The 21,766-nt window shown below is 30.6% G+C and overlaps 3 protein-coding genes across 7 annotated transcripts; all 3 read right to left on the bottom strand.

Annotated features, from left to right (window-relative positions):
* Positions 1 to 2,021: 2,021 nt before the first annotated feature.
* On the bottom strand, positions 2,022 to 4,743 carry LOC106345898 (MADS-box protein AGL72). Of its 3 annotated transcripts, none has more exons than XM_022715306.2 (8): positions 4,614 to 4,743; positions 4,102 to 4,343; positions 3,199 to 3,283; positions 2,997 to 3,058; positions 2,806 to 2,905; positions 2,657 to 2,698; positions 2,534 to 2,575; positions 2,022 to 2,241 (listed from the first exon to the last, which is right to left on the bottom strand). In XM_022715306.2, exons 2-8 carry the CDS (start codon positions 4,281 to 4,283, stop codon positions 2,125 to 2,127), a joined length of 630 nt encoding a protein of 209 aa, XP_022571027.1. In that variant the 5' UTR covers positions 4,284 to 4,343; positions 4,614 to 4,743; the 3' UTR covers positions 2,022 to 2,124. The 3 variants fall into 3 exon arrangements, with proteins under 3 accessions (XP_022571027.1, XP_013640563.1, XP_048630111.1); XM_013785109.3 differs by having other exon boundaries at positions 4,102 to 4,347; positions 4,614 to 4,741; XM_048774154.1 differs by lacking the exon at positions 4,614 to 4,743 and having other exon boundaries at positions 4,102 to 4,607.
* A 9,749-nt stretch (positions 4,744 to 14,492) lies between these two features.
* LOC106351037 (MADS-box protein AGL71) lies at positions 14,493 to 18,264 on the bottom strand. Of its 3 annotated transcripts, XM_022715295.2 has the most exons (8): positions 17,938 to 18,255; positions 17,487 to 17,672; positions 16,279 to 16,363; positions 16,113 to 16,174; positions 15,915 to 16,014; positions 15,801 to 15,842; positions 15,676 to 15,717; positions 14,493 to 14,836 (listed from the first exon to the last, which is right to left on the bottom strand). In XM_022715295.2, exons 2-8 carry the CDS (start codon positions 17,666 to 17,668, stop codon positions 14,690 to 14,692), a joined length of 660 nt encoding a protein of 219 aa, XP_022571016.2. In that variant the 5' UTR covers positions 17,669 to 17,672; positions 17,938 to 18,255; the 3' UTR covers positions 14,493 to 14,689. The 3 variants fall into 3 exon arrangements, with proteins under 3 accessions (XP_022571016.2, XP_022571019.2, XP_048630106.1); XM_022715298.2 differs by lacking the exon at positions 15,801 to 15,842 and having other exon boundaries at positions 17,938 to 18,264; XM_048774149.1 differs by lacking the exon at positions 17,938 to 18,255 and having other exon boundaries at positions 17,487 to 17,910.
* A 504-nt stretch (positions 18,265 to 18,768) lies between these two features.
* LOC106351038 (probable non-inhibitory serpin-Z5) lies at positions 18,769 to 21,760 on the bottom strand. Its single transcript, XM_013790854.3, has 2 exons — positions 20,204 to 21,760; positions 18,769 to 19,831 (listed from the first exon to the last, which is right to left on the bottom strand). Exons 1-2 carry the CDS (start codon positions 20,777 to 20,779, stop codon positions 19,091 to 19,093), a joined length of 1,317 nt encoding a protein of 438 aa, XP_013646308.1. The 5' UTR covers positions 20,780 to 21,760; the 3' UTR covers positions 18,769 to 19,090.
* Positions 21,761 to 21,766: the final 6 nt, after the last annotated feature.

Below are 21,766 nucleotides of genomic sequence, written 5' to 3'. Positions count from 1 at the left end.
ACCTTTGTCATTTCCATTGCATGCTCCTTTCGCTCTTACCACACATTCATCATTTTGAAAGCTCACAAGAAATAATAAACCATCACAATAATCAATCTTTAATAAACCATCACAATAATCAGTTCTTAATGAAATCTCCATTGCAATTTTCCTCTTTAAAACAATCAAAATCTTAATTAATTATTTTATATGGAAAGAATTTGAAGACATTGGGAAAAGAATATTGCAGGCAAAAAAAACTGCATTGAACAAAGAGAACGAGCATGAAGAGTTTGGTTGTTTTTTTTTGCTTAGCTTTGGTGAAGAGTTTGGTTGTTCAAGGCTGAAACTGATTAGACAAGATCGAGAGAAGAACCGGAGCCCGAGAGATTAGGCGAGGCTGATAGTAAAATAAATCAGAGAGAGAGTCATAGGTTTTGGATATAACAAACTCGCTGAAGAACAAAGAAGCAATCATAAAAGACAGTAATGAGCTTAGAAGAGACGCAACAATTTTTTGCTCAGCAAGAACCAGGTTTTCGAATAGAAAGAACAAGCCAAGCACCATTCACAATTATATTTATGGGGATTTGGTAAAATAGAACAGAAACATTATAATATTACGAATCCATTTAATTTCTCTTGAAAAATCAAATATTATATTTTCTCCAGAAGTAGGAACTGAAATTTTTGAAAAAAGAAAGGGTAATTGTCAATAATAGCACATTTTGAAGTTTATGTCTCAAAAATAGCACTAGAAGGAAAAAGTCACAAAAATGACATTCATTAAAGGGTAAAATATCTCTAATACCCTTGGTTTAAAATTAAATAAACAAACAAAAATAAATAAAAATAAATAAAATAAAAATAAAAAAAATGAAAAAAAGATTTTTTTTTATAGTTTCAGATTATATGTTTTCAGATTCGAAATTTTTATAATTTTTTTTTTGAATTTTTTTTTCGAAATTTTTTTTATTTTTTTTTCAAATTTTCTTTTTATAATTTAAAAATACTTTTTGAAACTGTTTTTAAAATTTTTATTTTTTATTTTAGTTTTTATTTTTTATAAAATTTTAAACCCTAATTCCAAAACTCCACCCCTTAACTCTAAACCCTAAGGTTTGGATTAATTAACCCAAGGGGTATAAGTGTATATTTACCTCTTTAATGAAACCTATTTTTGTGACTTTGAGCCTTGAGTGCTACTTTGGGAACAAAAACTTGGTTTAGTGCTATCCTAGTCTTTTTCTCAAAAAGAAATTACAAGTGTTTTTTTTATAACCAGAATGATGTTAACCATATGAATGATTTTAGTAGTGGTGTAGATTTTACTCTATCCTTAAGTCATTCTACTTACCGCTTCCTATTAGCTCTTGTTTCTGGGGCTATTTCGTTTTTTCGCAAGCTGTCGTATGAATATTGATATTTTACTTATGAATGAATTTCAATTTAGAGAAAAAACCCAGAATGTCATAGTATGTATCCTATCAATAATTCAACATAATCATCTCATTTCATTACATATATATATTTGAAAGATATAAATTAGTTCATTTTATATTTATGTTATGAAATGATTATCTTTGTATTTTATCTATTTATATGTGAAATTGATGAAATGAGTCAATTGTATTCATGTCAAATAGTTTTTTAGAATTAACGGAATAAGTCATTCCACATTATTCTATTCCGAAAATCAACAATCCAGTTGAAGCAATTAATTAATGTGACGATATTTGAAAGCTTTAAATGTTTTTGATATTTACCGTGATCAAAGAACATTGAATTTGAACACTTTTTTTTAACACACTTGAATTTGAACACTTAATCCCACAATCTACCTGATATTGGAGTTTTGTAAGTTGGTTAAATACTCTAGTGACCACAATCTATTTCAACAATTCATGAGTCATGTCGTAGTTCATTCAACAAAATTTTTAGTCTTCGACTCTTTAAAACGAGCTTAATTAAGAGAACTTCCACACACAAAAATGTATCATTAATTACATTGTTATATATGGACCCATGAAAATCAAAGTACGTAGTTCGAAGAGAATAGTTTCATTTAGTTATCAGTATAAATGTGACACAAGACCTATAAATATACACATATTCACTGAGATAATAAGTAGCTCGATATCATGTTTAAGGAACAAGAAGAATGTTAAGATCGGGTCGAAATCCGATGGATAGGTCAGTTTCCACATCCTCTTTCTCTTTGCTTCCTGATGGCATTGGCATCCCGCTTGGTTCTTCTCCTACCTGACATATATATAAAAGTGTATATAAGTTATTTTATTGCTTTGAATTAATTAGTGAAAATAAAAGAAAAGAGTCATTAACTCAAACCCTCGTGTATATAAATAAGTAATTAACCCTAATATAAAACATTTTGGGCAAAATATATACCGAATACATGAATGCCATATTCCGTTTTTCTCAATACATAAGTTATATTCATTTTGTGAATGTGTAAATGAGTTTTGTAAATCAATTTGTACGTATTGATGACTCTGTGATGCACATATAGGTAATAGTGTGGTATGGTACATACCCTTCCACTAAGCCTGACTCTCTCGTCCTTGAGCTCCCTCCCCTAATTTTCAACAAGAGACTTCAATAAATATCCACGACAAAGGACAACCGCCCACAAAAATCAAATTGTAACTATTCTAACCTTGGCTTTTAGTTTCTCTACCTCGTCTTCATATAATTTAGCCTACCAATAATCCAACACAAGATCCAAAAGACTAGTAAGTACTCATACAACGAAAGAATCATCTCATTATATATACACATTAATCAATGCATTTTTTTGTTTCTAACCTTTCTTGATCTAACAATATGAAGGCTTTTCTCTATCTGTGTGGCTATTTCCTGAAGTTCTTTTAAAGAACAAAAGGCCAAACTTTTCCCCATCAACTTCCTATCAAATTAAGCGACATTTCAAAATCACCACACTTCCTTTAGTAACCAGGTAACATGTTTATATATAATATGACAACTGAGATACAAACTGGTTATGAACTTCAAGCATTTCAATCTTTTCCACCATTGTCACCATTTCCTTCTTTAGTCCCTGTATATCCAAAATAGTTGTACCAAGTGTCACAAAAGAAATCAAATGTATTTTTCAGTAGAAGTTTGAAATTATACAAAAGGGCTGTACGTGATTGATGAAAAGTAAAAATGAGAGAGAACTGATATATAAAAAGAAACCTGCACGTATTGCTCAGTGGGGTGACTTTCTGCAACGAAGTACTCTCCCTTATACTCAGCGTATCGCTTGATCGTCTTCTGGATACTAAAGAATTCTCAAGACATTAACGGTTCATTAGTTGTGAGTTTTAATTAGTTGGAAAATATTCCTTTGAATTGAAGGCTCTTCATAAGTACATATATATAGATATTATACTAACCATGTCATATTGGTAGAGAGAACTAGACATTTGTTGGACATCATAAATATGTATATATGAATATGAACTTTCTAGATATAACCTAGCTAGAAATGAATCAAAAGTATCCACGTTTTGATGTATTGATGTTATGCTAATCATTCAACCGATCCTATCCTATATATAAATAGTGAACAGTAGATTAGTAGTCCGAGTCCGACCTTAACGAATTAGGCAGTGGGAAGAATCATCTAGACAAAAAATGGCAAAACACTTGGAGCTGTTTCTCATATATTCTTGATTCGGTTCAATTTATGTTCTTGATATTAAATCAAATAATTTTGGATTTAAAAACTAGTTTGACACTTTGAGTTCCAACGCAGATAAAGGGCTCAACATTCAAAAACCGTATTCGTGAAAACCCTAATTAATTCATAAGATAACCCTCATGTTGATATATAGTACATGGAAAATAATAGTTTAACAAAAAAAAATATATGAGAATTTAAATAAAATTAAATGTGAAAAGGGCATATTTTGGGAAAATCTAACAACTGCAACTAGCTATAGGCAAAATCTTTTACATGTATATTAAGAAATCGCTAGTACTATATGCTCAGAGAGATACTCAACTACACAAGTACTACTTTAACAGGAAATTCAAAAATATATTAAAATATAGATAATTGGAGTAATTAATCAAGCTGAAACTAAAAAATCTTACTCAGAGCTGGCGAAATCATACAATCTTCCTTTCTGAGAGAAGATGATAGCTGCTACTTGGGCATCACAAAGAACAGAAAGCTCATGAGCCTTCTTAAAGAGACCACTCCTTCGCTTAGAGAAGGTGACTTGTCTGCTTGTCGTGTTCTCGATCTTCTTGATCTGGATCTTTCCTCTCACCATTTTAACTTATTCTTACAAAATCAGAATCCCGCGACTGAGATCCGTTATGAGATGGAAACCCTAGCTTTGTATGAAATGAAGCAAACAGACCACAGAAACGAAAGCGAAAGTCAAAATCAGAAAATGGTTTCTTGATTTGGAAAAATCTGGGAAGTTAAAGAAAACTCGCAAAGCTTTCTCGAGATTCGCTTCAAACCTCCACTAAAAAGATAGATTTGGATAGAGAAGGAATAATTTACATAAGAGGGTAGAGAGAAAGCAATCAGTCAAAAGAAAGGATGAATGGAAAGTGAGATCCTAAAACAATAAACAGGAAATCTTCGTCTTTACCTCTTAGCGGAGGAGCCACAAGCCCTAATTAGTGACTAAGTCTAATTTTTAATTTAAGAATAGAAAGAATCTTCCTTCTTTAATTGGGCGACTTTTCTCGACTAGCCTACATATGTTGCAATAAGTGTAAGTTGGACAAGATGAAACAGTTATAAAATGGAACTAGATTTTGACCCGCGCAGGCGAGCGGGTGTATATTTTGAAAAATATGTTGATATTTGTTTTTCATGTAATTATTAGGATTTGGAAAAATGAATCCGAGGAACATAACCGATACCGATCCAAAGATATAGTACCAAACCCAAACATAAATTGATTAAATATTCTAATTATTCAAAATTTTGTTATTTAGAGAACCGAATCTGATCCGAACCGAAGTATTTAGTTATCCGAATTTATCTAAAAATAGATTTATATACTTATATATATTAATTATTTTTAGATTTAACGTATATAAAACATCAAAAATGATACTTTTAAATTGGTTTAAATACTTGAAAATATATATAGATAGTCAAAAGTAAATATCTGAAATAGTTAAAGTATACTCAAATCACCAAAAATACTTAAAATAATTATTGATTTCGTATCCAAAATTTTAAATCAAGCCAATTGATATGTTAAGTTTAAGTATTATGACATATGTTATTCAAATTTATACATAATATATTATTTTATTTATACATTTTGAGAAATTTAAAATATATAATGATTTAAGACTTTAAAAATAATTTAAATTAGTTATCCAAACCCAAACCAAACCCGCAAAGATCCAAATCGAACTCAAACCAAAATTTAGAAACATTCTAATAAGGCTGAAATCTTTGACCCCGAAAACCCAAAATACAAACCGATCAGAACTAAACCCGTATGGGTATCCAAAAGCCCATCCCTAGTCATTATTATATATCGTATTTTATCATCATATAATTAATCGTATTTTATATGTACCATCATATAAGTAATCATATAATTAATAGTATTTTATACATACCATCATATAAATAATTACATATATTATATTTTTAAAACTTAATATGAAATATGAAAACCATAATTTGAGTTGGTATTTCAAATTGGGCTTTGTATTATATTTTTCTTATATATATTGACAATATTTTTTTATAATGGTTATTGAAAAATAGTTTAGTAAAAATCCATTTTTGAATATATGTATATTTTTGAATCAATTTTTGATATAAATCAAATTTGAATTATTATTTTGATTTGAAATATGTATATAAAGTTTAAATTTTGTTTTATGGTTAGTTTAGAAAATTTTTTTTTAGGGAATTAGATTGACCCATTTTGGTATATTTTAAAAGTGGCCTAGATAACTTTCAATTTTTTAAAAAAACATAAGCCCATTACTTTTTTTCTTAATACTACTATCATTGTTTTCAAACAAAAATATATTTTTTTAAAAGACTGCAATCCATGTTTCCAAACACTCCAAATTTTTAAAAGTCCTATTCAAGTCTCCAAACACTCTAATTTTGTACTTGAGTTTTAATAAGATAGATACTATAAATTAATATTCGATAAATTAATAAATACAGTAAATTAATAATTTTTTTCTACTTTTGAGTTTGATCGTTTTAAAATAGGGGTTTTTGCCAAAACTAACCCACAACTTGATTTTAATTCCAAACCTATACCCAAACTTGAATCAAATGCAAAACTAACTTAAAAGCCTAGTGAAATTACAGCTCAGCCCCTTGTGACCAAACAAAAAAACAGAAGCCATTTTTACGAATATAGCCCCAGTAAATCGTCTGAGTCGTCTGAGATGTTGGAAGTCGTCTGGACGACTGAAGTGTAAGTCGTCTCGACGACTGAAGTGTAAGTCGTCTGGTACCAGTTTATTTTAAAAATAATTTATAAATCTTGTAAAAAAATATTTTGATGCGTAAAAAATAAAAATCAAGTAATTATAAACAGTTTTAACTGATATAAATTAAGATATGATAAAATTGATTTGTTTTGAAGATATATGAGTGGAAGTAGTGAATCATGAAATACTTTGGTTTAGGAGTTTGGCAAACATATGTTGTAGTATTGTATGTATTGTTAGGGTTAGATTTTGGAAAACTAAAATGTTTTTTTCAAAAATTAGTTTTCACCTATATGTGTTTATTTCTGTGTATAGTAAACACTTTTCAAGTTTGATTTGGTTTTATGAAGTGTTTAATTAGATAATTAAGTTTAGGGGTTATGTTTAGGGTGTGGACGACTTATATTTCAGTCGTCTGTTAAATAATTTACCCGGACGACGTATATTTCAGTCGTCCAGACGACTTACTTGTAAGTCGTCTGGAAAGTCTTCTATTTTAGTTTCCCGCTAAAAATATTTAATTTCCCGCTAAAAATATTAAACTCTTCTGGACGACTTACATGTAAGTCGTCTGTTTTAATTTCTTCACCAGACGACTGAAATGTAAGTCGTCCAGGAAGTCGTCTGAGTCAAAAATATTTAATCTAATTGGATTTTTTGTCTCCCTATATAAAGAAAAATTTACACATTCTCTCTCCTCCTCTCAAATGGCTGCAACAAAAATGTAATGTTCATCATTCTAAAACTCTCCAACCTCTCTCTAATCTCTTTGACTTGAAAACACCAAACTTTATATGAATTTTTCAGTTTTGTCTCATGTATTTCTTACTAATCTATCTCTTTTGCAGGTTTTTAATCAAATGGTACTCATCTTCCACTAATTTAGAGGTATATCTATTAATTTTAGATATGTATTTTTGTGTGTTCTATAAATTTAGATTTATCTAATCTTCCACTCATTTTCTCTATTTTTAAGTCATTTGAACGTTTTTGAATATGCAGGTTTTTCAGATCTGGATTTGATGTGCAGGTTTTTCAGATCTGGAAGACTTCTGGGACGACTTACCTGTTAGTCGTCTGGAAGTCGTCTGGAAGTCATCTTGAAGTCTTCTGACAAAGTCGTCTGGACTTCCAGGAAGTCGTCTGGACTTCCAGGAAGTCGTCTGGACTTCCAAGAAGTCGTCTGGACTTCTAGGAAGTCGTCTGGATTTTTCTGAGCGTTTTGGTAAGTTCTTATGTCTGATTTTTCTTCATTTGGTAACTTCTTGTTGTATAAAGTTCTTACTTTTTTCCCAAACTAAAACTCTCCAAACCCACTCTAATCTCTTTGACTTGAAAACACCAAACTTTATATGAATTTTTCAATTTTGTCTCATGTCTTTGTTACTAATCTATTTTTTTTTTGCAGGTTTTTAATTATTTGGTACTCATCTTCCACTAATTTAAAGGTAGATCTATTATTTTTAGATATGTATTTTTGTGTGTTCTGTAAAGGTAGATTTATATAATCTTCCACTCATTTTTTCTGTTTTTAAGCCATTTGAACGTTTTTGAATATGCAGGTTTTTCAGATCTGGATTTAATATGCAGGTTTTTCAGATCTGGAAAACTTCTGGGACGACTTACTTGTTAGTCGTCTGGAAGTCATCTGGAAGTCGTCTGGAAGTCGTCTGGACTTCCTAAAAGTCGTCTGGACTTCCAGTAAAGTCGTCTGGACTTCCTGTAAAGTCGTCTGGAAGTCGTCTGAACTTCCTAAAAGTCTTCTGGCAAAGTCGTCTGAACTTCTTGGAAGTCGTCTGGACTTCTTAGAAGTCGTCTGAACTTCTTAAAAGTTGTCTGGTCTTGTCTACTCAAGTGGAATCCAAGCTTGTCTTTGTAGATGAATGATCTATAATAGTTTTGTTTGTGATCTGTTTTATGAATTGCATGTATACTCTTTTAGTTGTGAATTTTTTGTAAAATCAGTAATAATGTTTTCCAAGATGTATTAAATGTGCTAACAATGTGTTTACACATTTACAAATCAATGAAATAATAGACTTCAGTAGCCTTTTTCTTATCTTTGGATCTCTCATATGCAATAATAAACTCCAATGGCCTTTTTCTCATCTTAATAAACAAGAATGTTGGTAAGAGATGGAAACAAACAATAGTAACTAGTCAAAGCATATCATATTTTTTATAAGTTTGCATTGAAAAACTTAGTCAAATTTAGTAAAACTAAGGGAGAGAACATATTTTGTAAATATGAGTTTTACATATCTTGAAGTTACTTATCACTCTTAAAAATACAAGTTATTAAAAAACTAACGTAGAAGACTTAAAAACTAGTGGAGAAGACGCGGACGACTTCAATCTAAGTTGTCTAGACGACTAAACTATATGTCGTCTGGTCAACGCAGAGGTTATTTTTGCAATTGACTTTGAAATCTGTTATTTCGGACGACTGAAAGTTAAGTCGTCTACTATTGTTTGGTTAAAAAAAAAACTCCAAAAAAGCTAGACGACTTACATTTCAGTCGTCAGAGGTTAGTTTTGCATTTGACTGGATTATTTCAGAAGTTTGACTTTTTGGACGACTTACGTTTCAGTCGTCTAGTGAAAATTAAAATAATAATATTTTTTTAAAAGTAGACGACTTAAAGTTAAGTCGTCATAGGTTAGTTTTGCAATTGAAAAAAAAAACTTCAAGATTTAATTATATACAGACGACTTATAATTCAGTCGTCCACGAGACGACTGAAATGTAAGTCGTCCAGGATTTACGAGGTTTGACCAGAATCTCGGAAAAAAATCCTGGACGACTTACAATTAAGTCGTCTGGTGGACGACTGAATTATAAGTCGTCTGTGTATAATTAAATCTTGAAGTTTTTTTTTCAATTGCAAAACTAACCTATGACTACTTAATTGTAAGTCGTTTACTTTAAAAAAAATATTATTATTTTAATTTTCGCCAGACGACTGAAATGTAAGTCGTCTGGGGAAGTCAAACTTCTGAAATTATCCAGTCAAATACAAAACTAACCTATGACGACTGAAATGTAAGTCGTCTAGGTTCTTTGGAATTTTTTTTGAAACCAAACAATAGTAGACGACTTAACTTTCAGTCGTCTCAGGTTACAGATTTCAAAGTCAATTGCAAAAATAACCTCTGCGTTGACCAGACGACTTCCAGGTAAGTCGTCTACAGCCAGACGACTGAAAGGTAAGTCGTCTACAGCCAGACGACTTCCCAAGTAAGTCGTCTGACGAACAGATCTGGAAAAAAACTCGATGTCATACTTTAAATTAGTGAGATAAGTTCCTTAGCATACATAAGGCTTCTCCAAGCACACAGAATCACAAACGGAAGTCACCCACCCATAATCGTTAGCTTCTATGACTCTATGAACCATGAAAATTTTAGAATCAAAATCTTGAGTTTTTTTAGCTCATTGTGGAGAGAAAGTGAGAGATATGTTGTGTTTAGGTCACAAGAATGGAAAAAGAAGAAGGGTAAATCGATTTTAGGAGCATTAAGAGCTTCAAATTGGTTGTTCATGGTGGTTGTGGTATTGATGACAATGGCAATCTTGTAATTACTTGAAGATGATGAGGGTGAGAGAGTAAAAATGTCATTTTCGAAAAAAAAAAAAAAAAATGGATGGCATTTTCGTAAATTATATGAACTTGTGGGGTGAATAGGGCAAAACCAATTTTCAAAAAAAAAGGAGGTTAGTTTTGTGTTTGACTTTAAGTTATAGGTCAATTTTGCAAAAATCCCTTTAAAATATGACTATAAATATATGGTCTTGTTAAAATCATAAATTAATAATGTATACATATATATATATATATTTTTTATATATGTATAAACTAAACATTATATCGTTGATTTTATATTCACAGTGTAATTATCTTTATTTTTTTAAAAAAGTTCAATATATTTTATAATATTTAGTAACATTATATCTAAAATCACATTTGAATTCTACAAAATATAAAAATATACACCAAATATGAAATTCTAATTTCTAAAATTTAATTAATGTATATATGGCAAAACTAATTATTTCCTTATTTAATAAATAAAATATAAAAAGATAGAAAAAATCTAAAAAAAAACTTTTGTAAATTAATAACTCTATAAATTAATAAAATACCATAGTCACAACATTATTGATATATAGAGGTTTTACTGTATTTGTTAACTATCTATTATTAAATACAAAAATAACGGACAAATTCTCAATAAATATATTTATGTTATGTAGTTGCTTGAAAATTTTAAAACTTCTACATATATATGTTTTTGTTAAAGATATGAAGAATTTATTCAAATTCATATATAGATATTATAATCCCTTATCTACTTTTATTTAAAAGAAAACTAGAAAACATGTTTTTAATTATTATTTTTCATGGATGGATAAACTTCCTATAAATTCGAAGGTAAATTTATTTACACCGAAATGTGCAGATGGAATTAACGAATTCATGATATTGTCTCAACGACGACCAGAAACTAAAAAACTCCATAAGTTGAAATATACATGTTCTACTTATCGAAATAATAGCAATATTGAGATTGAAGAAGTTTGGAAGCATTTATATATCAATTAGTTTATGCCGGAGCATAATATTTGGTATATTAATAGAGATTAGAGACTGAACAAAGTGGTCTTGGCATAGTGATAAAAAGGTTCTAGCTATAGCTTTTATCCTGGGTTTGATTCTCTTTGGTACCCATAGACGTCTTAAGTGGCAAGAAAACTTAGATTTATATGTAAAAAAAAAAGAATGGTGGTAATACTAATGAATTTCATAATGGGGATAATTAAGTTAGATGTAGATAATGTTTATATGGCAAATAATACATATAATTTATTTTGCTATCGATTGTTGAAAAAGGAGATATACCACAAAAACCCAATTTAAAATCAAATAACTGTTTGATATGTTAGATGCATTTAAACAAACATTGCATAAAGGATGTAGAGATAGTCATAACAATTATAATTTGTAAGTAGATTTTTTTTTTGAACTTAATTTGTAAGTAGATTGATAGCCATAAAAACAGATTGTAGTTTAGAAGAAGAATATATGGATATGATCACTGATTTTGTAGGGAAATATTCTATCTAAGGATAATCTTTTGCATAATTCATATTACAAGGTACATAAATTTCGATTTGTTCTTGGTGTACCAAGTGATCACGTATGCATCAATAATTTCATAACTAGATCTTGATCCGCGCTTCAAAAGCACGGGTTTTCTTACAATAAAAAATTTAATAATGTTAATGATTTTTGTATGTTATTATGTTACAATATTGAATTATATCAAAACATAGAATTTTATAAAATTATATGATTTATGAATTAATTTATTTAAAATTTTGTATGTATATTGTTATGTAACTCTTTTTTAGGTCCAAACATTTTGTTTGGTTCGAATAAAAACCGATCCGAATCGGTTCAGATCCAAGTCTACGGCAAAGTATCTATTGGGTATATTTCAGACCCGCAGTGTCGGTTTAGGTTTGGATTCTACAGAGATCTGAACCGGTACCCTGAGTATCTAAAATGTATTGTGTATATTAATATATTTTTCTGTTTCAAATATGTCTTCGGTGTCACGATTATTCTATTGTGTTTCAGATTCAGTTTTTGGTTAATATTTCAGATTTCAAATAAAATGTTAGATTTTTAGAAACATATTTTGTGTATACGCATAAAATTTTGAATATAATAAAAAAACTTTAAAGTATTGTCATGTTTCTATACATTATGTTTTACATAAATTTTTTACATTATGTATATAAATAAATTTGGTTCATATAATATGTTAATAAATGTTGTAAATCAGCCTTTATGTGGAGCGGATAAATGATCATCATAGCTGACAATATAAACTATATCTAAACATTATCTTTTTTGTATTTGAAAATAAATGTTATTATAATTATTTTCTGTTAATAAGCACAAAATTTGTTGGCATAATCTTTTAGTTTGGCACAAATATTAAACATATTATATATGTGGAGTTGATTAATTAAGGTTATATAAATATTCTAATGAAAAGGTTCAACAACCTTTATAAGTAGATTTTTAAAAACTGCTTCCCTTTTAATAGTATAGATTTACTAGAGAAGGTGAAAACGAAAGAGACGTCGCTTTTATCAAAAAAACTTTGCTAATAGAAAAAAGCGTAAGAACTTTAGTTCCAAATAAACGGATATGGTATTTGTCATTGACATAAAAAATAAATAGGTTATATCAATCAGAATGGACAACATAACCAATAAGATATCATGCAAAATATTTAACAATGATGAAATTATAAATCATTATTTTTATAAATTATAAATATGTATATTTTTATTGTAGAAGAACTTATAAAATTTTTTTACTCTATAATTTTTATAAACAATTAAATAAATTCATTTATTATTAAATTATTAAATTATATTAATTTTCATTTAAAATGAGAAAGAAAATCGATATATATATATATATATATATATATTCTATAAGTATTAATTTAATATTAGACCAAATAATAACAATACAATAATCTCACGTAAATTTATCGAATAGATTAAAATTTTAAAATTAAACTAATTATTATTACATCTATAATTTTATATTAACTATAAATACAAAATAATAAAAATTATATAAAAACTTCATCCACTCCCAAAATTTCACAAATATATTTTGAACTTTATAAAAATAAAACACCTTAAAATATTATATATATATTAAATGGGTTGAAATTTGGTAACAATATAAAATTATATCAAAAAATAAAATTTTTAACTTATTTTAAATTATTATGAAAAGAACAAATTATTCTATACATTTCATAAATTTTAGAACCAAATCTATTTTTATTAAATTAAAATCTTATATTAATTACTTTCACGATTTAGAAACGCATATCATTTTAACTTAAAAGAGTTGAAACTCTGGTTTTGCCTAATGTAAAAGGGGAAAACGAACAGCGATTAGAGTACTTTCCCAGCGATTAGCGGAATAGCGGGACTAGGGGTGGGCACTTTATCCGATATCCGAAGTGGCACCCGAATCCGATCCGAAAAACCCGAACCAAAATCCGAACCGAAGTAGCAAAATACCCGAACGGATATTGAATAAGGAGAGATTAGATACCCGAACCCGAACGGATAATACCCGAACCCGAATGGATATCCGAAGATAACCGAACATATGTATAATTAACCTTATATTTCTAGTTTATATCTCTCATTTTATATAAAATATTTATATTGATACTACACATACTTTAAGTTCATATGATATACATACAATTACGGAAAAAATGATTTGCTACTCACTTAAAATGCATGTCAAGTTTTTTATTTCAAAAATTAACAAAAAGTTACATCCAAAATTAAAAAAAAAAACTAAATTAATGTCTTTTTAGTTTTAAAATATTATGTCTAAATTTATTAACCATTCAATCTATTAAAAATAAAAAAATTAGTTAACTGAAAGTTATATTTTTAAATACAACAAACTTGAGAAATTAAAATTTTAATTTTTTTATTCAAAATCTAAATATCCGAACCCGATCTGAAATAACCGAATCCGAACTAAAAATACCCGAACCCGACCCGAAGTACAGAAATACCCGAACGGGTTCTAGACCTCTATACCGAAATACCCGAAAATCCGAAGTACCCGATCCGAACCCGAACGGGTACCCGAACGCCCACCCCTAAGCGGGACAATATCATCATAGAACAATACGTATATATAATTATATATATATATATATATATATATATCCACCTGGATTTTCCACTTTCCCGCAAATCCAAGACAGATCTATTTAGCTGTCCTTTTGCTTTTTTTAGTTGTCTAATTTGGCCCCTTGAGAACGTGAAGGTTCATATACTCAAATGTTTGAGCTAAACAACGCCAAACTGAAAAAAATAAAAATAAAATAACGCCAAACCAGACACCTATAAAAAACCAACGGCGAGATTATTGAACATGGTCTTACTGTTTGTGGGGCGAGCAGTTTTTCCAGAAAAAAAATGTCAAAATAATTCCAAACGGAAAAATTTAAGTGACAACTTATACATGTCAAATTATTTCCAGTTTACACACAAGAGATGGGCCAAAACGCAGAAAATTATAAGCTAATTATTAGTACAAACATCGAATCAAAGTTATAAGACTATCAGCAATTTTTTTTCTTACTATGAGCAGACTAAAGGAATGTCTGAAATGTATTATAGTCGAGTAGCGGGAAATCCAATAAATAGATCGGTCTCGACTTCTGATGAATGTTTGGACATTCTGCAGGCACTTCCGGTTTCATCTTTCCCAGTGTGTAAGGTTACTGGCAGCATTGGCCGTACCAGGGTTTCTCTGATTTCCTGAAATACCAAGTTTAAAGTTATTTTCATAACAGTTTGAAATATGACTTGAAAAGATGAAACGACATATATATATATATATATGTTACTATGTTTATTGTGTTTACTGTTTTATTAACTTAAAAACCAAACAAATAATAAGCCTTTGTAATACAATCTAATTCTAAGAGAGTTGACTATATATTATGAGCGATCTCAAATTAGTGTTTGTATAGAATATATCCTCACAATAGAAAACAAAAATCCTCACATAACTTTAGAGCAACTTATGCGATAGTACTATTGTACTAAGCGGAGTGTGGATTAACTTATAGGAAAGTGGAAACTTAATGAAACTAAAGCTCTTAATGAAGCTCAATCCCTTCTAGATATAAAGAAGATCATATAGATTAATCATATTTCGCTTTTTAACGCAACATTTTATTGTTTCTGTTTACACGACAAGGTAATTCTATGTTTTCTTTTTCTTTTTTTTAAGAAAAAAAATCTGTCTTTCTTTATAAATAAACCTTTTCTAATTTCCATAATCTATTTTGCTAAATGATTGTAAATTCAAATGCCAAACACAAGTCGTCTGTTTGAAACGAGTGTTTAGGTCTACGACTAACGATGGACGTTAAAGCAATCCCAAACAAACAGTCAGTGCATGAATAGTTCTCAAATCAACTAATATTCATACAGTCAGTGCATGAATAGACCTTCTTCTCATAAGTAGAAGGTCTACAAAATGCGATGAATTTTCTATGTAGCTAAACTTCTTGCTAAGCGTTGAGATATATATGTTTCATGTGTAAAGTGCGTTTATGTGTATCATGGGATGAGTGTATGTACGTATTTACCTCTTCACGTAACCTTCTTCTCTGGTCCAAGAGTTCTCTCTCCTAGAAACAGATAAAGAAAGATCAATAAAAATAGCATGAAATATAGAAACGATCCCAAAACTTACTAAGTGAAAAATAACTACCTTTTCTTTTAGTTTCAATAGTTGATCTGCATATAACTCAGCCTACACACCAAAATAAACCAATGAAGTTATTATTCCTATTGGTGTGGGCGTGTGTGTGTTTTTGGATTGTACCTTTCTTGATCTGATAATTCGAAGGCTTTTCTCAATCTGAGTTTCCAACCCTTGAAGTTGTGCCAGTGAACATGAACCCAAACCTTGCCCCATTAGCTTCCTTCATACATAACGGCATTAACAGTAGATTTCAGGATTAAAACAAATTATCTTCATAAATAATGCTTAATGTAACCGTACAAATAGTGAGATACGAACCGTTGATGAACTTCAAGGAGATCAATCTTCTTTACCATTATATCCATTTCCTTCTTAAGCTCCTGCACAACCAAAAAGGCCGAGTTTTTAGTATACATCAATATTATTAAATTAAAGAAGAGACTAATCAAGAATATATAGGTATACACATTTATAGAAAACAAACCAGCAAGTATAGTTCTACTTGGGGCCTCCCTGGCACAAAGTAGTCAGGACTAAACTTGACATACCTTTCTATCGTCTTCTCCATCCTGAAAGTGTAATTCACAAAGATGCTTACTTAATAGTACCTAGGATGCTTCCTTTACCAGTGATGATCATTGTAACATTCATGAGATGAAATATTATGGGTTTACTTACCTGGTATACATGTCATGCGAATAGTAGAATAGCTAAATAGGTGATAGATTCATAGTATATAGAAGAATCAGTTGTCAAAAATGATAAATATACGAATAACCAAATATAGGGACAAAATGTTAAAAACATGAAAAAGGTACACTATTCATCGCTATATGTGCATAAAGAGAGAAAAATACCACTTGTCATTCTTTCACGCTTTATCGTTCCGTTCAAGCTTATGTGTGAATGTTGACAAATATACAGAGATACATAACAACATCATTGACGATGGAGAATAAAGAAACTTAATTTGATATCTAATTTGTATAAGTTTATATGCAACTGAAATCGTTTTTCAATACACCAAATCCAGTGATTGTTTCTGCAATAGGGTTGTTAAGCACGGAATGAAAATTAAAACAAGGGGAACTATAACAAGAACTATTTGTCAAACTTGGTTGGCTATGTAAACTAGCACGAAACTGAATATTCACGAAAGAAATTATAGAGAGAACAATGGGGGAAATTTCATATATTTTCTCATGCAGCATATATATGATTTCTGTTCGTACAATGTAATTATAATGTCAGAAAATTATTTTCAATATTCTAAATAAGATGTCTAGTGGGTATCAGTTTAAGTTCCAAGGTGTACGAGGAGGTTAATTGTTCAAGAAACCTCTTTTCTGAAAACCTAGTTCACTTGCTCATCCTTGAAGAAAAACCCTTTAGAAACTTTTTAAAGTTTTCAATTAATTGGAATCCTTATGTTTTAAGTTCATTATATAAAATCCAGAAGTACTGCAAAATGAAAAAAAATGTGATAAAATCAATTTTCAGAAAAGTCAAATAATAGCTAGCAGAAAAAGAAGCAAATCTTAAACGTATTATTGCAAAATCTCTTAGGTACGATTCGGCCAGAAGGAGATAGAACTATTCACTACAAAAGTCCTAGGCATTTAATCAGTCTATTTGCAGAGAAAGATTTATACATATGTAAAATTTTAAAATAATTAGATAAAAGAATCTTACTCGGAGCTAGAGAATTCGTATAATCTTCCGCTCTGAGAGAAGACAATGGCGGCGACTTGTGCATCACATAAAACAGATAGCTCATGAGCCTTCTTAAAGAGACCGTTCCTTCGCTTCGAGAATGTGATTTGTCTACTTGTCCTGTTCTCGATCTTCTTGATCTCGATCTTTCCTCTCACCATCTTCCTGCAAAAACAATGAGATTCAAAAGCTTTAAGTCAAAGTTAGGAAACTGAGGAGATTTATTTCTAGATTCGCTTCAGAAACCCTAAACTACATTATTTTTCCAGATGAAAATCAGCTGACGAAGCTACTTTTTTCTTAGAATTTTATGGTTTTTCTTAGATTTTATGATAAACAGAAAACAAAATTGGTGAAAAGTTAAACCCTATAACCAACATTTCAGAAAGAGGCAGGATCTAGATCTTATGATTCCTGTCACTATGTTTACCTCTATCTGGTTGTACAAGAGCCACAAACCCTAAATTCTAACCTTGCTTTTTGTTCTGATTAATTGGACAGAGAAAAGGAAAAAGGAAGAAGAGATTTTTTATGTTCTTCTTTTGGTGATGCTATTACTAGTTGGATTAATAATTGAAGAACAATACAACAGAGAAAATAATAATTAAAGAAGAAAAAGAACAAGTTAGTCCTAGGTTCTGATTAAAGAAATGACCATGACTTTATCTGTTTTTGGTAAAATTAAGAATCGATAGCAGAAGGAAACATCTTTAAAATAAACTTGGGAAATTATTATGTTCAAAAACTTTGGGAAATTATTAAGGATTAAACTATAAGAAACGGAAATATTCAAAATTGTTTTCTTGGGACTAGAGTGGGTGGAATAGTAAACGATGGGCGTGTCGACATCATCGTACAATGACGTGCACTGTCACCATTTATATTACGACACGTATGTTTTACTTCCTAAATCAAAATCAGCTTTTTAATACTATCATTATTTTTTAGCATTCTAAATTTTATTAAATCGTCACATTTCTCTATAAAATAATCTAATACTCGTTCATAATTTGTTAAACAGACCTTAACCATTTATCTTATCAGATCAATATTGCTATTTTTATATTTTATTTTCATAATTATATATTAAATAATTATCAATTAAAATAAAATAAAATAATCAAAATGAAATATTTTATTCTTTCTGTTAATAATCAAAATGAAATATTATAATCAAAATGAATTTAAGCGGAGAGACAGTAATAAGTGAATTGACCTATCTATCTTATATTCTTTCCGTTTCAGTTTAAATGTCTTTGTAGAATAAAATTTTCGTTATTGATTTGATAATCTGAGAACAGTCTTAAGATGTTTGGGTTTGGATAATCTGTTACAAAACGACTCTTTAAATAAATAGAATTGTATATTTATGAATTTTAATTTGCGCTCATCTAGAACCCGCCAGAGATAAGTAAAACTGATCACAGATTGAAGGATGTATCGTAAATGAAAGAGGTCAAAAGAGTAACAGTGAATTATGAATTCTTCTTTTTCTCAAAGGGGTCAAACAGGAAAAGATCAAAAGAATGTTACTGGCGATCAAGTGCCCCAAATGGAAAAAAAAAATCATAATCTTGTCGGTCCTAAGGAGAAGCAGATTTAGAAGGATCAAAGATCTGACCAACGAACAAAACAGTTCCAGTTTTGTCTTCTCTAATCATAAAAAGAAATGGATGATCAGCCACAAAATCTATCCTCTTACCACACCTGAAGCCTCTACCACCATAGCGTCTTATAACAGTAACAGCCGCAGCCTCTGCACCATCTTCATCGATCTCAACCAAAGCTTTATGGTTCAGTGAAAGCAAATCCAGATTCAATCCATTGAAAGCCTTTTTAGCTTCAAACCCAAAATCTATCTTAAACTTTGGGATTCTGAACACACCAACTTCAACTTGTTTTATTGGAGTGTGACTATCCAAGAATCCAAGAGTAGATGATGATGATGCCACCCTCTTGACCAGACTATTCAATCCATCCTTGGCGTCCGGTAGATAGAAATACATTGAGTATTGGCGATTCGTGTCACCGGATTGCCGAAATGGCAGCTTAAGGACCTTGAAATCGCTGTACTGCTCAACGTATTGCTTCTTATGGTTCGTCATGAAAGGCACAGAGACTGATTTGTCATTGAGAAGGTGAAAGTCAAAGTGTCTTGTCAAAGACTTTGTGAATTTTTGTTCCCAGGTTCCTTTGAAGTAGAGTGCGTTTCCAAAAATAGAGTCGGTGTCGCTTGTAACGGATCCAGGAGGAAGAATAACTTTGATGAGACCATTGGTGTGACTTGAAGCCCAAGCATTCACCTCCGCGCGCACTTCTTCAGCCTATGTTTCAAGTGTTTCAAATAAAGCTGATTTATCATAAATTGTAAGGCTAGGAGATGTACATATATCTACTATAATATCAAAAACTATAGGCAATTTTGTAAGGTCTTAATAATTTTTTAAAAATAAATCTAGAGGCTTTTATGTATTTTTAATTTAAAAAAAAATAGGGGTCATGCATATACCAATTTATCAATAATTTGGCTATGCCAAGGACAGCCCCTGTCTATTATCTATTAGATAGATTCACAAACTAATAAACCTAATACAGTTTTGACACAAACACATAACCCATTTTATCTATGATCAAAGGTTAACTCTTATTAACCCAAGACAGTTTCACACGAGCACTTAACCTAATATAAAACTAACCTTGAATCGGAAATCAACAAGAGCGCAAGTAGCCTTGAAGAAATTCTCAAAGAGATCCTTCGACGAGGGATCAACGCCCAGCGACTGCTCCATCCACACTCCATTAACGTTCGAGATTTTAGGGCCACCGCTTGCGCTTCCGTCGGCGAGGACCATGGTAGCGATCTCGCTGAAAACAGCTTTGAGCTCATCCATTGAATAGGACCTAAGGAAGGATAAGATGGACGATGTTAGTTTTTCCTCTTTGGAGCTAGCAGCGACCATGGTTAGAGCGGCGTTGATGGATGCAGGAGAGAAGACGAAGTTTGAGTTTTTAGCTACGGCAGAGATAACTTTCTCCGTAAGAAACATAGCCACATCGTTTTGCTTCTTCATTGCTTTCTCCACATTAACCTTTGAGATTGGAGGGGGACTTAGGGTTACCAAATCCTTCTCTGAGTGAGAGGGACTTGAGGTTATTAGTGATTTGCTCACCCTCTTCTTCCTCTTGTTCTTCTTCTTCTTCATCTTTGAGAGAGAGGGACTTATGGTTTCAGATGTGCTAAGCTTTTGTTTCTTCTCTTTTGGAGGCGCCATGTTTTTGGGTTTCTGTAAGAAAATTATTGAGCTTACACATACATATATAAGAAAAGATAGAACTAGGGTTTGGTGTATCACCGCCTTTTAGAAGTAACAAAAATGTATATTACGAGAAAAATCTATATGTTGAGAGAAAAATGTAAATCTTACTTAGTTAATGTGAACAAATTGGCCCAATACCTATCTTATTCCAGGCAAACACAAAAAAGGGCCCAACAGGTGAACAGTGTCGGTTTATCCATAAACGTTTTACGTTCGGATAAAAAAGGTCAACTCATTATTAGATTGGGAGAAGGGAGGATTTAACCAAAAACTGTACGAGACTAGGCTAGGATTCACTAATAGCGTGGATATAAATATATAGTGAGTGTTATCAACGATTTGGATAATCCGGTGAAAAATAACCCAAAACATAACATAAACGTAAGAACAAAGAGAGAGTTGAGAGAAACAATAAAAGAAGAAACTTAAGAGTCAGAGGGCGTTGTTCCAGTTATGTGTTGTCTCTTCCCATATAGCGCACTAAAGTATTTGTCTAAACCCTTTGACTTATAGTGAAAGTTATGAGAGACGGTTCCCACTCGAGACATACCGATTTAAGGCCGAAAATCAAATTATCTGTATTAAAAAATATATAACGATCAACAAATCTTAACAAGTGGTATCAGAATAATTCAGGTTTTTGTTGCTGTAGAAAAGAGATCACAAAGTATAAACGGAATCACAAAGAGGAAACTCCACGGTGGTGTATGATGAGCATATATTATTCTTTGGAGGAGAAGAAATCAAGTGAGAACATGAAGAAAACTTCATGATTAAATGGAAAGCAAGATGGACGAATCATGGCAATAAAGAAAGGGTTGTGGTGGTTCTTCTGGGCAAGGAATTTAACTTGTGTGTGAATAATGAGAGAACGTATGTCAAAGGGTATGACATATTAATTTCTCATGTTGTTACGCTACAGACGGTTCTCATATACACAAG

This window comes from Brassica napus, chromosome A3 (genome assembly GCF_020379485.1).
Source record: "Brassica napus cultivar Da-Ae chromosome A3, Da-Ae, whole genome shotgun sequence".
Taxonomy (NCBI): Eukaryota; Viridiplantae; Streptophyta; class Magnoliopsida; order Brassicales; family Brassicaceae; genus Brassica; species Brassica napus.
Note: the sequence above shows the minus strand (reverse complement) of the source record. Positions and strands in the feature narration are given on the sequence as shown.

Coding starts and splice junctions, on each gene's coding strand:
- LOC106345898 (XM_022715306.2), bottom strand. CDS start 4,283: ATGGTGAGAGGAAAGATCCAGATCAAGAAGATCGAGAACACGACAAGC. Junction 2,906..2,996: donor ATGCTTGAAGTTCATAACCA/GTTTGTATCTCA, acceptor TTAATTTGATAG/GAAGTTGATGGGGAAAAGTT. Junction 2,242..2,533: donor GAGTCAGGCTTAGTGGAAGG/GTATGTACCATA, acceptor TATATATGTCAG/GTAGGAGAAGAACCAAGCGG.
- LOC106351037 (XM_022715295.2), bottom strand. CDS start 17,668: ATGGTGAGAGGAAAGATCGAGATCAAGAAGATCGAGAACAGGACAAGT. Junction 15,843..15,914: donor GAATTATCAGATCAAGAAAG/GTACAATCCAAA, acceptor TTTGGTGTGTAG/GCTGAGTTATATGCAGATCA. Junction 14,837..15,675: donor GAAGAAGGTTACGTGAAGAG/GTAAATACGTAC, acceptor TTGGTATTTCAG/GAAATCAGAGAAACCCTGGT.
- LOC106351038 (XM_013790854.3), bottom strand. CDS start 20,779: ATGGCGCCTCCAAAAGAGAAGAAACAAAAGCTTAGCACATCTGAAACC. Junction 19,832..20,203: donor TTGTTGATTTCCGATTCAAG/GTTAGTTTTATA, acceptor CTTGAAACATAG/GCTGAAGAAGTGCGCGCGGA.